The sequence below is a fragment of the Oryzias melastigma genome, linkage group LG20 (genome assembly GCF_002922805.2).
Source record: "Oryzias melastigma strain HK-1 linkage group LG20, ASM292280v2, whole genome shotgun sequence".
In the NCBI taxonomy this organism is placed as follows: Eukaryota; Metazoa; Chordata; class Actinopteri; order Beloniformes; family Adrianichthyidae; genus Oryzias; species Oryzias melastigma.
Genome location: NC_050531.1, coordinates 7,931,014 through 7,947,112, shown reverse-complemented (window position 1 = coordinate 7,947,112; position 16,099 = coordinate 7,931,014). Strand labels below are relative to the sequence as shown.

Genomic DNA, 16,099 nt, shown 5'->3' with positions numbered 1-16,099 from the left:
ATCCTCTTCCGTACTATCTAAAATGAACAAATAAATCTTGAAAGGCCACAAAAATTGCCTTTTTTTTAGTTCTGCTGGGTTAAATTTCAAATAAAAAGGCCTAGTTAATACTGAAAAACAAATAAAAATAGGGTTAAAAACCACATTTTTCATCTTTTAGAGTCATTTTTCACCAGAAAACAGGAGAAACATTTCTCCCTTTGTTTACTTTGTAAAGTTTGTGGCTTTGTTACAACATTTGAGAAGTATCGATCTCCTAATGCTCTTCCTGCCAGACAGCAAATAAAAATCAATTTTCTCTGTCTAACTGTTAATTAAAGGTGATGTAAACATATAAATGATGACAACTTTTTTACATTAGCAGCAATTCCTTAGCTCTCCAATAAGAGCTGGGTGATTTGTCAGCAGGATTTCTATTAGTTAAAGTTGCAGATGTTAAGTTGGATTTCGAAACCCGTTAAATAAAAACATAAAAAATGTGGATATTTTTTGTACAAATGTATTACTAATATCAGTGTAAAAATGTTGCTGTAATACCCAGGTTCCAAAATGCAAAGTTAATTTTTCGCCTTCTCTGCTCTGCAGCCAGTTTCCTATCAGAAAAGGAAAGTTAAATCTCTGGACATGTGTTGAGTGGGTGGTTGTTCATTAGTGTTCAATACGGTCGAAAATATAAGAAACTGCAGCGAAGGAACTAATGAGCCACACATAATTACACATGCTACGCATAGCTTGCTAATGTCTCTAAATTTACTCCACTTGGACTCAAATGTTCCTCTAGTATTGTACATTACCCTCTCCTTTACCAAATTCATTTTTACTCCATAGACATAAAGATTCCTAGAGAGGTAGATGCTCCCTGGGAGTTTTTGCAGATAGATTTCATCCTCAAATATTTCTATTTTCCTAATTTTATTAACCTTGTTTTGACATGTCCCATCGACAAAAGGCCTCTTCTGATTGGCTAACTCCTCAGCATCCCACAGACTGTCTATCTTTAAATTATCTTACTGATTAAAAGTGCCAATTGCCAGTTTTATTTTAACTTATTTAAACTTGAAATCTATGATCATTTTCTATTAAAGGATTTATAATTTACCCTAAAAATACAATATAATTGATAGGGCTTAAATGGCTTTAAACATTTAATTAGATGAAGATAAAAATATTAGATTTAAATAATAATTGTTAAAATTTATACTTAATATACATGGGAAGTTTTACTTATGAACACATCATTTTAAATATTTCATCTCAGCTTTTGAATGCATGCCATGTTTTTTGTTTTTTTACCGTCTTTTTGTTCCTGCTGGTCAGCTCATCCAAAAGCTTCCATTGTTTCTTCTGCATCCCTGCCAGAGAGAGCCCTTTTGTCCCACAGTCAAAGCACATCTTCTGCCGTCTTCATCGCCGCTATTTCTTTCCAAAAATGATGAAGGAGTTTACTGCCAGTCTGCAGATAATTGCATTGTAGCAGATATGTAAATGAGAAGAATCCAATTTATTTTGCCGTCCTCTGCAGCATCGAGCTTCTTTGTGACGCACTTTCACATTTATTTAAGTGTTCTCCAAACTCTCAGCCACCACAGCTTGTTAAGTAAAGCTGGCTCTGCAGAGATGCAGGGTTCTCCACAAATTAGGGTTCAGTTCTTGAACTTGTGTTGATACAATTTAGTATGATCTTAAGGAAAATGCTAATTTTTATTGAAAAAAATCCTCAAATCTTAGCTTAATTTAAACCCATATTTTCAATAAAAACATTTTTTTTAGAGAAATAGACCAGAAAAAGAACAGGATTGGAAAATTAAATTAAAACTGCGAACGGCATTGCAGGCAGTACCTACCATCAACCTTATGACCCACTTTCTACTCGCCCTTACAAATTCATTGAAAAAAAAAATAAACGCATTATTTAAAATAGTAGCTTTTCTTTTGAATTTATCCCCATAGCAACCATTACATTTTTTGATCACCTGGAGGCAATGAACAAGTTTGCGTAAGTTTTAGAAGAATTGAAAAAAGTAAATTTTTGGACTTCCTTGGCAACGGAACTTTTTTTGTTAACCATGCCCACATCCCTAATATGTTCATATCGCATGTCATGTTGGTTCATTGTACTTGAGCCAAAGATTCAATTTTCCAGTCAAAAATGTGCAAGCAACAGCAGAACGCCATTTTAGCTAGCTAGCCAAGCTAATGCCATTAAAAATCGACAACCATTAAACTCAGCATTTTTTCTTGAATAGCTTCCCAATAGTGCTTGATGAGTTATGAGAGGTTAGCCCTAACACTTAGGCTGCGTTCACACCAAATGTGACTCGCGGGTCAAATTCACTGGTTGCTGCCCGTCTAAAAATGTGTTCCTGAGCGTGTGAAAGGATCTACCAGCTAATGTTTTTAGCCTGATCGCTACATGGAGCAGTGTCTGTGTACATCTCACTTACAATGTATGGAAGACATGGTTAGGTTTATTAATTGTGACTTGTTTCACAAAAACATTCATGCGATCATTCAGTGATTCTCCCAGTACTGGAGGCTCCACCCCCACTCCAATAGCTGTCTGTATGAGAGCCGCTTCCACAGTGTTTCTGTGTATCTGCGACTCAGTTTGAAGGTTTGCTGTCCCACATTAACCTAACAGGGGAAAAATTAAAACAAAAATTAACTTAGGGGAACTTTTTTAATATTTGAAAATATGTTTATCTCTGAAAATAAGAAAAATATCTCAAAGTTCAGGGGCCAAAACAGGAGGCCTTCCCATCCCCCAGCAGGTCTGTCCGGTGTGCATCCCGGTTTCACCTTTGGCTCAAGTTGCACCACAATTACCTCAGATCGCCTCTGAACGATTGATTTAACCTGAAAATTTGCCGCCTCTGCCACACAAATCATGTTTGGTGTGAATGCAGCTTAATTTAAATTTGTAGAAGGTACTAAAAGTTTTTTTTTTCTTTTTCAATTCAAGATGGCGGCCTCTTCTTGAGGTCAAAGTTCAATAAAACTTCGGTTGTGGTTGTTGACTTTAGCTGGCAGTGGGAAGAACAAACATTTTTTTTTATATTGTGCGAAAGTACAAGTTATTTGGTGGAGGCAACATATTTTCAGTAAGAAGGAAAAACAGCTAAACAATATAGTCCTATAGAATTTGATTTTACTTCTACAGTAATATGTCGTTTAATGCATAAAAATCTAAATCAGAACGCATCAAATGAATAAAGTTAGTGTTTTTGGCATGTGGTCAACAGTTATTCCCGGTTTTTGTTGTGAATCCGGCACACTGTCAGGCGTGTTGATGTATTCCTCCTGAGAAGTGCAGCCAAACGGGGGTTGAAAGCTGAAAACTGGAAGGATTATTTACAGCTTCCTTCTTGTTCAGACTTGAAGAAAACCCAAAAAAAACAAAAAGCGTTCCCTGTGAAGCGAAGCCGGTTCTACGCTGCACTCCCCATATAATTTCCGTTTATCTCTCTTCATTTTTTATACGCTTTAAAAGCAGGAAATGCTCACACTGAGCTCTGAAAAAGAAGGGGAGGGCTACTGTACTGTTTGAGATATAACAAGATTTCTTTTTTTTACATTATTGAGTCGGAATATATTCCTTGCTTTTTTACTAAATATTTTTTTTGTCTTCATGTAAACAAAATTAAGTGCAGATTCCCTCTGAGGGAGGAAGAGGAGTCATAAATAAGGTGTTGTTGTCAGACTTTTACTTGAGGCAAAAAGTTCAGTGTGCAGCACCAGAGACCAGAATGAACAAGGAGGCCCATCTTTTCACATTCATAAACACTTCAGCGCTCCAGGCTCATTTGTTTGGCTGTTTTCTACCAGAGATCATTTGTAAAATTGATGCCTCGAGAGTGTAATTGAGTTTTGTTGCACTGCAAAAGCTGAAACTTGTTTTTATGGACTGAAATTAGTTGAGCTTAATTTGCATCGATTCATATTTGATGTCACCACTTACCTGATCATTTTACCTGAAGTTTCTCTCAGATTTTTTTATGAAACCGCTTTATTGGATGGTGTCAGATTTACCATAAACAAAGAGGAACTTGTACTCATGAAGAGAACTGTGGGAGGATTCACTCCAGAGTTTTGTTTTTCCCTTGTGGCCTATTTCCTGCTTGTACACACAGATTTATGCAGTCTTTCTGCCTTTGTTGCACTTTTACTTACATACTTTTTCATTTTTTTACTTCGCAATAAGAGCTAGTAAGGAATGAATTTGTAAAAATGGGATGAAGGGTCACATCGGTTTTAAAATGAGTGGATGACAGGAAAAGTGTTTCCTTGGAGTGACAAAACAGACTGTCAACTTCCTGAGAAAATAAAGGCGCCGCTACAGGTTTCTCTGCTACTTTTTCATTGTTACTCAAAGAGAAAAGAATTGTTGTTTTCTTGTCTCATCTTGGATCTTTTTGTTTCCTGTCCATCTTTTGACTCATCGTTTTATCTTAGACAAAATCTCACCAAATATTTTATTTTCTAGTATTTTTACACTTTGTCTCAGATAAAACGAACTCTATTGTAACTTTTCATTAATAATTTACTGAGAATATATTTTTACACTGTCAAAAGTTAAAACATTGGATTAATTAACAAAAGCTCTGTAATTTGTTACATTTAAATATTTGTTTTTATTGCATTTTTAAGTTACGTAAACCATCAACCCAAATGTTTAATTTTATGAAAACTAATCATTTTAAATGTAATAAATCACAGAGCTTTTGTTAATTGATCTTACGTTTCACTTTTTACTGTGAAATCCTATTTAATTAATATACAGTATCAAAGGAAATTAGTTTTTTTTTACTTTTTTTTTATATAATTTTGACAACTTTACCTTAAAATATGTAGATTTGGATCATAGATTGGTCAGTCGGACTGCACTTAAAAATTAGTATTTTTTTATTCTTTAATAATACATCTAAATATGAGTGTCTATGGATAATTTCAAGGTTAATTCACAATGTATCACCAGCTCAGTGGCCTTGTGGTTGAATGTCCGCCCAGACTGGAGGGTCGTGGGTTCAAATCCAGGCTGAGTCTTACCAAATACTCTAAAAATGGGATTAAATACTTCCCTGTTTGACACTATTTGAAAAAAATGTTACCCGAGCGCAGCTGTGTCTGCAGCTCACCACTCCCACAAGGGATGAATAAAATGTGGAGAGCAAATTTCACACATAATGGGACTTTTTTTTTCAATTTTATTATAATAAAGCTTATTGGCTGATTTTTTTTTACCCTTTAACAAAGGAAAAATAATTTTGTATTCTGACTTTTTAACACGTTTGGAAGAGGACATTTTTTTCTAGTGTTCCATTCTTCAACTTTTTTCTGTCACTTCTTTATTTTTTCTTCTCCATTTGTGCCTCTTCCCTCGATTTGCTCAGTGGCAGACCTGGAATGCAACCTGCCACCTGTAGGCAGCACATGCCAGCGTGTAGCTCTTCTGTTCTTGTCACAGCCTGCCCCTTCAATCAGCACTTTGCATCACCTAAACGAAAGAAGAATCCTGTGGTTTACCTGCAAATCTATGCGCTTAACTGTGTGATAAAAATCAACAAAAGAAAAACGATTCAGAGCAGAATTAATTAAAAAAAATGTGATAGAGGAGAAACGAGATGCTGAAAATACAAATGACACCTGCAGAAACATGATAGATGGAGAATTTAGCTGATAGTCATGAAAAATGTAGAAAAAAAGAGGAAGTTGAATGTATTCATCATAACAGTGTTTTTCCAAATATTAAAATTGGGTAAAACCCCAACCATTTTATTCGATTTTCACACCACAGTATTTCCATGAAATGAGGAAGCAGCACAACAAACCTCCACTGTTCTGTTCACGACCACAAAGCTGAAATTCCAGAAGCAAACACAGAGAGGACGCAATAATCTGAGCGAAGAAATGAAAGCCAAACAACAGCAGAGAAAATGGAATGTGGAGGGGGCCGGCCGCCAAGACAAAAATCTTTAAATAGCCGCTCCACTTTAACGCACTGATGTGAGGCTGTTTATTGCAGTAAAAGCCTTTAGTGTCAGCACATTCAGAACCTGTCTTGATCTGCAATGTGACTGCTGACCTGTAGGAACATCGGCAGACATCACTCTCACAGTCGACATTCAGGGTCTAATAGGGTTAGCACATATGCAGATGCATCCAGAAAACAGCTTTGTTTTCAGCTGATGCTGAGTCACTTTATTTCCATCCACAGTACACAAGCAGCCGGCCTGCTTTTCCCACCGTGCCAAGCAGCAGCCAAAACGGGGGTACGCACCTTGACAGGATAATAGCAGCCGCCGTGTAGAATATCAAGTATGATTGCGGCGCTGTTTTGTCATTTATCAACTGACATTTTCCCGGTGTGATAGAGAAGACGAGGCTGATTTTGATGAAAATGCTGGAAAGGTCACAGTCAAACTCCCCCCTCCCCGTCAGTGCCACGTTATGAGTAAATGTTCAGACATTTTCCTGTATGTACTGAGGAGTTGCTGATTTTTTTTTTTTTTTTATTCCTTTTATTCACAACAGAATGGGGGAAGATTCAGAGGAGGACTCAAAGGACTTTTCTTCTGAGGTAAACTGTTCAAATCTAATCTCGAACACTGAAATGTCCTCACTTCCACAGGCTTTCAAAGACATTTTAATAGAAGTTTTCAAGTAGAAGTAGGTCACAAAAATGTTCAAATAGCTGATAACTGGTACACCACAAAAAGAGTTAGCCAAATAAAAGAATAGAACACTCATTTTAAGAGGAAAAGTCACAGAAAAACAATAAGAAAATTATAAGATTCCTTTATTAACACATTCACAAACATTAATAATGTGTTTATAGGGTGTTAGAAAGACATTTATTAACACAATAATACAAATAAGTTTATTAACATAATTAGTAAGATTCATTAATATCTAAAGGCCAAATTTATAAACTTCTTATAATCTTAACTTATTAATTATCTTTGTCATCATTATATCTAGTGATTTGCAGCATCTCATCTAAAAATTACAATAAGTTATTAAAACCTAGAAGTAAAGAGTTCCTCATATTCAAACTGCTAAAAATAAGCTAATTATACAAATGTCGAATCAGAATTCTTCCCCTCCCCCTACATTTAGCCCTCCAAACGAGAGTCAGGATCTGCAAATTCGTCCTCTTGATGATGTCATCAATAGTCGCCGGTCAGCTACGTTAGCGCTAAGCTGCTAGCGCTTGGAAAATACATAACAACATCATAACTTAAAAAGGGACACAGAACTTGAAGTTCCTTCGCTCTACCCTTAGAAACCTAATTAAAATATCCCTTCAGTTAGACTTCAAATTGAATGTTGCTCCGCCCAATAATGAGTCATTTTTTGAAAGTTCTAAGCAAATGGTTTGTAGTTTTTGAGTTTGTATGCACTAAACTAGACAAAAAACTAGTGGAAAAACTGTAAAAGACTCATTTCAGAACGATATATAAACAACATGTGAGGTAAAATCTTAGTAAAATTTGTCCCATTTTAAGAAATTCTAATGATATCCAAACCTAAAACTTTCAAAATAATGACAATGTAAAACTTGTCAACATTTATTCATCTTTAAAATAACAATAAAATTGAATTTGGAATTGATTTTTTAAATTTTAGGGTTTAGGGTTCCAAAAACTCACTTTAAGATTCATTTCAAGCTCTTTTGTTTCTACGTCCGATTGACTCTGTTGAGTGGTTTAAATCCCAGATCAGAGGCTTTTAGTTGATTTTAGTCCTTGTTTTACAATATTTGTATTTTGAATTTTTGTTAATATTGGATTTTGCCACCTTCTGTGTTTTTTTTTTTCTGTATTTTTGTACAGTACTATGAAAAGTGTCATAGAAATAAAGATATTTTATTCTGTTCTGTTCTTAAATTGAACCTAAAATTTTAGATTTTGAGTCTTAAATCAAGTTTGGAGCAACAGGATAATAATAATTTCCTTATCTTAACTCTTAATGAGACCCAAAATTCTTGATTGCCATAATTTTGAAAAAAAATCTTGTAGAGAAAAGATAAGCTAAATCTAAAATCTAAAAACATGGCTTGAAATCTTTGCAAGTACCAAGTTTGTTTTGGTTTAAAAAAGAAAAAGGAAGTAGATTATATTGGAAAATTCTGAAATGATCTATTATTCATAACAAAAACACCACCTGAATAAAAGCACAGAGTGTAAAAATACATTTGAACTTCAAGAAAAAGCTTTTCCTTCTTTTTGGCTCTACATCAGAAATGTTTTATGGTTGTACTGCTTGTATGTTTGCATCATACCATTTTTTTTACAAACACAACCCGAGCTAGATGGGATCTCTTTATTTGTTCTTCAAATGCTCCGTTTCATCTTGACGTCTGCCTTTAAAGCTTCATGTTTTCACCCCAGAGGACATCAAAATACAGAGGAGTTCATGAGGAAAGAAACACATTTCCTTCTAAGTGACAGTCTGTGCCACGTCCATGCCAGAGCGCCGCACACTCCACCTCAGCTCCAGATCTCCCCTCTTTCATGTTTGACCCGACTCTCATCTGAGACCGGGGGAGACCTGAGCATCTCACTGCCAGCGAAACGTTGAACGGACGGAGCAAAGCTGGATCCCAGTAGAGAGATGAGGGTGCTTTGTTATGCAAATCCTTGAATATATCAGATGAGAGTACATTCAGGGACATCTGGGGGGCGGAGTGTGATCTCACTGTATCGGACCGGATCTTTGGGGATTTGGATGATTCGACATGTGTGCGAGCTCTGAGGTTCCTCCTCTACAGAGGTTATTGAGTGTGGCCCTGCAGGCGGCCCGCTGGTGCAGAGTTTCACTGAAACCTCAGAGGGTCTTTGTGTGAGGGGGAGTAACACTGGTTCTCCTGTGCGCCACAGGTTGCCATGAGGGGGCCGGACACAGCGAGAGGCCTGTGGCACAATCTGGACCACAAGTATCCTTTCACGGGTTTTGATTTCTCTGAAAGAGCCAACTCGCATTCATTTAGGCATTTAGTTTGTAATCATAGTTAAGGAGAAATAATACTTGAATATACGAGAACGTAACTAATGATTAAATGTTTTAATTCAGAACAATAAAGTATTTTTTTTTTTACTATATATTAAATAAATTATTAACAATATTAGTTTTTGAATGTTTTTAGAAAATAAAACAGGCTAAATGTGTTCATAAAAAATGAGTAATTCTATTAAAAGTTGAACTAAACTGATAAAAAATAACACAGATATAAATTAGAATATTTTTTGTTACAACTTTAAAGGCCCACTCCAATGAAAATTGTGTTTTTAACATGTTTTTATAGCATTTTTCTGATGATGGAGAGCATATTTAAGAAAATTAAGCTTGAAACAGCATTTATGAGTGTTTTTTTTTTTTATTCAAATTTTGATGAATCAGAAGACGAAAAAATGCCATTTAAAAAAAAAGTGCTCGCCATATTTGATTCTACTCCAGGGGTCTGCAACCTTAAACAGCAAAAGTTCAATTTTGTCCACGTTCTTATGGACCAAAACTCAGTGAGAATTCCAAGTCTTACTTCAAAGTAAAAAATAAACTTTATTTAAGTTTTTTTTAAGTCATTAAGCCATTCATTTATAAAATATAGCTTTGAAATGTTCTTACAATTGTGTTTTTCTCTGTAAAACAAATTTAATTTAACACTTTTGACAATAGCACATTCAAGTTCCTTTCAAAATAAAACACATCCTGTGTGTAATCAGATCCTCCAACTGCAGCAGATTTACTTGAAATAAAATGCAAGAAACACCGGATTTTTTTATCATTGTGACTTTGGTGTTCCTTCATCCTTTTTCTTATTTTAGTAGTGAATAAAAACACAAGTGTTTTTAAGTGTAGAATCCACTTTTTTTAATCTATAGCCTTCATGTAAATGGATATGTTAAACCTTTTACTATCATTTTGATCAGTTAGGTCTATCTGACATGTCAAAAAGCCAAAAACAAATTAATTAGTTAAATAATTAGTTAAGTCAGAAGTTTTCTGTTAAGTCAAAGAGCCACAATGGAGAGATAAAAGAGCCGCATGTGGCTCCGGAGCCGCAGGTTGCAGACTAATGTGCGACGCTAATGCTAAGTTTGTATGCTAACAGATTGGCATGTAAACCAAAGGATGATAAGAACCGGGACAGGATAATTTCACTCCAAAAGTCGGCTGCAAATTTCTGATGAACTATTTCAGAAACTATGTCCTAGATAACACAGATTTTTTTTTTTTTTTTTGGGCTACAAACGGCACAATCCTGATAAAAAGACCTCTGGAAAATGGATCAAAAGATGACTAGAAATTCTGGTGTGTCTTCAGCACAAATGCTTGTTAAATGTTGATGATTTGCAAAACTTTTTCTTTTACAGCTTTAGATTTATAGGTCTCTTTTGTTTTCTTTTTTTACTATTTCTTTATCTTTTCTGGCAGGTGAAACTTAGTCTTCCTGCTTCAAACTGGTCTTTGAGATGCAGGTTTACCTTCACAAAAGTCTATTTAGTCTCATAATTTTTCTATTTTAAATCCACAGTTGTAGTTGTTGCTCATCTTTAATGCAGGTTCACGTCAGGATAAACTGCAAAAAAAAAAAAATCTACAAAAATGTTCAAATATACGTTTTTTTATCATTTGCATCCAGTTTCTAAGAACAAAAACTACTAAATTCAACGTTACACAACAACATCCTGATATTTCTGTGAACTCTGCGGTCATGCACAAGTCATTTTGGACTAAAATCCTATCACAGCCACATGGGAAATGTCCAAAATACTTATAAATGTGTTCAGACACTAGGAAACGTAATCTTTGTGACACAAAAACTCATTTCTTTGCCAGATTCCCTGCAAAGCGAGCACAAAGCAAAATCAGATTACTGTCTTTCCTGTATTCACGGGTTGTGAAAACAACAGCATCCTGAGGTGATGTTTTCCGCTGTGAAAATTAACATGAAAGGAAATGAAAAGGAGCGAGAGTCTACTTATAAAAAACACAAAAACAAAAAAAATAACAGGCTCAAAAAGATCTTTTTAAGCTGATTTAAATCAAAAAATTAACAGTTATTTAGAAAATAAGAATAGTAAAATAACAGAACTAATATTTATTATTCTAAAATTATTCTAAAAATGAAGTTTGTGGGCACCAACTTGAATATTAAGATAAATTTGATTAAAAATATATTTTTTGTCTTTTATGCTGTGTTTTCTGACATAAAACACAACAAAATTTTGAAATCATAACCAATTCCACATGTGGAAAAGTGTCACTTTTTGTCTTTAATGAAGCCGATCCTTCAAAGCAGAGGAAGTGGTCGCACTCTAATCAGGAAATTCACGAGAACTGCATTAAGTTAAATTAAATTTGACTAATCACAGGTCTCATGATGTTCAGTCAAATACTGAAAGTGTCAGTGTAAGGGTTCACTCTTCTGCAATGAAAAGCATAAAATTAGTTTGTATTAAGAGCATAAACTTAATGTTTTGTTTTATTTATAGTCGATTTTTAAGATTTAAATTAGAAATGTTCTGAGTGGACTGTTTTTAAATATGTCTCAAACCAAGAAATCTTTAAAAACGGTTTTAATTCATTCATTTTTAAATAGTTTTGCTTCTTTTTTGAATGTTGTCTTGAATCTTCTTTTGCAAGACAAAACACCAGTTTAAGGTTTGCATTTCTTTTCAAACTTTTAATCATTTTCAGCTGTTTCGTGTGTGTTTATGCTGCTTCTTTTTTCTCAGCATGGAGCTGAAACTCCACATTATTCCTTTTTTGTGCTCACATATTTCTGTGTCCCTATCACCAAAACCTCCCTGCACAGAGACACGCTCATCATTAACATTTCCCACAGAAGGGGGTCAAAGAAATACATTTTTTCTGCCAAGTTTTAGGAGTTTGCATGCGACTATTACAGATCTTTATCCTCACACAAAACGTTTGATTTCCAGGCTTATTTTTCCTTTCTGCAAATATATCTTTTACCCATCATTGCACACGATCTTTATTGCTGCAAATGTGACAGGAGAAGATTTTAGTTGCTTCCTTCACAAGCAGAAACCTAATCTGAGAGCGGAGTCTTCTGAGCTAACGTGTACAGTAGCGAGAACTGTCAATATTGAATTTAAAACATCTCCATTTCACTGCTTAAAAACATTGAAACACGAGTAACCATAGTGACTACACAGACTGTACTTACTTACCCTGCGGCTATAGTTATAGGCCCACATAATGGCTTCATTTGCATGTTTAGTAGGAGCGGGTTCTTTTGGTGTTTTTTTCTTAAATAGGGACAGAGAAAAAGAATTTCTTGGGATAGAATTTGATAAGCTCCAATAAAGCTTACAGGTGTTTAATTCTTACAGAATTTCTCTTGGCGGTGCTTGTTAAGACAAACAGTTTGGGCCATTTTTGACCCACATCAAAGACCTTTTGATGTGTGGCTGCTGCAGAGGTTTCCATGAAACCACAGAAAAGGCTGGAGTCTGGTTTCATGAAGGCCACCCATGGTTTAGGGATCACGTATGCTTTTGTCTTAACTGTTTGATTTCAGTCTTGGTCACTTCTTAATTTAAGGTTTGCTTCTGTATAGTTAGTTAGTCTGCCTCCCTTTTGTTTAGTCTCAAAGGAGCATATTTTATGTATTTTTTCTTTTTTAAATTGCTTTGTCTTGGAGAGTCCATGTGAATAGGGCAGAAAAACGTAGAACTGTAATACGATCTGGTGTTTTGACTTCAGCTAAATTGCATTAAAACCTTCTGCAGTTGCTGATTTGAAGGGGATTTCGCCTGGAATGAGCTCTAACCAGGACAGAAGTCATTGTTTTTGGAAACAATAAAGCATTGGTCAAAAAAATCTGTAGATGATCACGATCGTAGATCGCTAGAACAAAAATATTCATCCACATTTTTTCTATGGGCGTTGTGTGTGCAAAAGGTCGTAGCAAACAGCAAAAAAACGTAAGGGGAAGTGCTGTTCATGTGATGAGTGAATGAGTGAACACACTCGGTGACATCATCAGGAGGCATGGCATAAGCTTCCATAGTTATGCGGATGACACTCAACTTTATGTAGCCGTCTCTCCTGATGACAGAAAACCCATGGACGATCTGTTTAACTGTATTTTAGATATACAAAGATGGATGGGAGAGAACTTTCTGCAACTCAATCAAGATAAAACTGAAGTTTTAGTCATCGGTCCTCAGGCTGAGAGAGAGAGGGTCCAATTTTATCTGTCTGCCAAAAATGTGGTTGTTTGTGACAAAGTTAGAAACCTTGGTGTAACGTTAGACTCAGACATTAGCTTTGATGCACATACAAACCAGGTGATTAAGTCAGCTTTTTATCACCTGCGTAATATCTCTCGAGTCAGACCCTTTCTCTCCAGAGCCAGTGCTGAAATTTTAATTCATGCTTTTATAACATCTAGACTAGACTACTGTAATGCGCTCCTCTCTGGTGTAAAGAAAAACACAATTAATCAGCTGCAGTTGTTCCAGAACGCGGCTGCACGCCTTTTGACCAAAACCAGAAAAAGGGAGCACATTACAACGATTCTGAAGTCCCTGCACTGGCTCCCCGTCAGCTTTAGGATCGATTTTAAGATTCTTTTATTAGTGTATAAGAGTATTAGTGGTCTTGGACCTTCTTATCTATCCGAGCTACTTTTAGCCTATGAGCCTCCAAGAACCCTCAGATCCTCAAGTGCAGGCCTGCTAAAAGTGCCTAGAGTTCGAACAAAAACCCACGGCGAGGCCTCGTTCCGGCACCACGGGCCTCGCCTGTGGAACAGCCTGCCTGAGGAGGTGAGGACTTCATCAACTGTGGAGGTTTTTAAGAAAAAACTCAAAACTCATCTTTTTAGGTTAGCTTTTAACTAGCTTTTAGTATATGTGTATGTTGTATGCGTATATACATTTTATTGTGCTATTTATAATTTTATACATAGTATCTTTTCCTACCTTTTTTATGAATTATTACTGTCTTTTATCATCATTAGTAATTTTTATTTTTATTTTATTTATTTATTTATTTATTTTTAATCTTTCTTAATATTAATTAACTCATTGGCTTGTTTCTTTTACTTAATATCTGCTTTTAAACTAGTGTCTTCTCACATTTGGCTGGGTCGTCTGCTTCCTGGCCACGGGACATGGCCCTGATGTACCCACTGCTCCTTCGCCAGGGGTTTCTCCTCGGCTGGTGGGAGGCTGTGGGTTGCGGGGCTCTCGCTCCTTGGCCCAGGAAATAGACGACCAGCTGACAGGAGGTTGGTGTTGACGGCGTCTTCAGGGTTCTCTCATTTGACATTTAAGGAACGTGAGGGTTCCTGTGCATTCATATTTTATCATTCGTTTTATTTGCCTATTGGTGCACTTGTTCACATACATGGTATTAGGGGGTTGATTTTTATTTTTAACAAGAGGGTATTTTTATTGTGTTGTTTGTTTTTATGTACAGCACTTTGAAATGTATTTGTATATATGAAAAGTGCTCTATAAATAAAATTAATTTGAATTTGACTCTTGTCAATACACGCCCCTAATAAACACACAACAAAACGTGTGTGGCTACCTGATTCAAATCCCTGATATGTAAACTGTTAAAAAAGACTCAAATGAAACCTAGTTTTGTATGGAAGTTGCAGTTTTGACTCGTTTTTTGAGAACAAATCCAGAATAAGAGGATGTTTAAGTCTTTACTAATGAAAACTGGAGGAAAACGCTTGAAGAAATGAAAAAAAAAATAGCTAGGAGACACAAAATCACCCTTATGCCAACAGTGGAAGCCTTCTCTATAAATGTGAGTTAATCAATCTGATGTACTACAGCTAATAATAGTATTTATTTTAGTAAATGCCTCAGATTGGATGTTATTTTTTATTTTAAAATAGAAATACACATAGAAATATGTGGGATAGTTGTTCCATACGTCAGGGATACTTTGGATGTTGTGGAGTTTGCGGCTGAAGCAGCACATTAGCTTCAGCCCTCCCAGAACTGCTGAGCACCTTTTACCACTCACACACTCTCATTGTGGTACCAGCATAGCCCAGACGCAGCACGACCCATTTTAATTAACTGTCTTGTGGCAATCCAGCGAAGAAAAGTAGGACATTGTGCAGCATAGTAAACAACTCACTCCTGCACATCCCAGACAAGTTGTTGTCTCTTCCTCCTGAGTCTCCTTTTTTTTTTTTTTTTCCTCATTTGAGGCCTAAATCCTGTTATCTGGCAGATGTGACGCGTTGTTTTCCTGCTATGTTCACATTGCATTGTGGGGAACTAAATGTAGGAAATTGGATCACTTCCTCCTCAGTCCAGTTTTCTGACGCAGAAGGACGTCACACAATATTAATTATACAATCAAATGTAAACCTTATTTTGTCTTCAAGATACACTGAAATGTTGAATCTTTCTGTTCATTTGCTAGACAGAACAAAAAAATGTTCTGTAATAGATTTAAAAAATTGAACAAATATAATAAAAAAAATCAAGGTTGTTTTTTTATTGACCGTCTTTTGTCATTTAACACGTAAACAGAGCACTTCTGGTGAAGTAGATTCAGCAATGAAGTGTAGAGTGCAACTATCAACTAGAAAATTAGCTAACAAGTAAAAATAAGTGATATATAGTCATGAAAAAAGTTTTTAGACTGAAGCTTTTGGATCTTCAGAATTATTGAACATTTTTGATCAGATGTGATGCACAAACCCATTTAAAAATCTTAAAAATGAACAATATTTTCCTTCAAAAACTATTGCAGCATGAATAACTGACTCATTTCAACTAAACTGTTAACTAGTTTTGGTTGTTTTTGCTTAATTTTTTTTTACAGACTCTTTTAAATTACTTTTTCCAGAGCTTTCACTTTGTAGACGGTCCCTTGATTGATTGATTGATTGATTTATTGCTGCTAAATCAAAGAGTGGGAAACATTTTTTTTTTAAATATTGTTTGTGTGTATTACTCCCCAAGGTACGGAGCCCCTAAAGGGAAATTGATCTAAGAAATATTTTTTTTTCAAAAATTGAAAAAATATATATATACAGTATATACATATTCTGTTTAGTAATGGATGTGCACCAGATAGTAATTGGCGCGAA

At 35.5% G+C, this 16,099-nt stretch overlaps 1 protein-coding gene across 1 annotated transcript in view; it reads left to right on the top strand.

Annotated features, from left to right (window-relative positions):
- Positions 1-16,099, top strand: part of LOC112151245 (sodium/hydrogen exchanger 9) — an 81,627-nt gene that overhangs the window by 62,415 nt on the left and 3,113 nt on the right. Inside the window, exons 13-14 of the mRNA XM_024280042.2 lie at positions 6,532-6,577; positions 8,880-8,935. Coding sequence (XP_024135810.1) covers positions 6,532-6,577; positions 8,880-8,935 — 102 coding nt within the window. The remainder of the gene's footprint in view (positions 1-6,531; positions 6,578-8,879; positions 8,936-16,099) is intronic.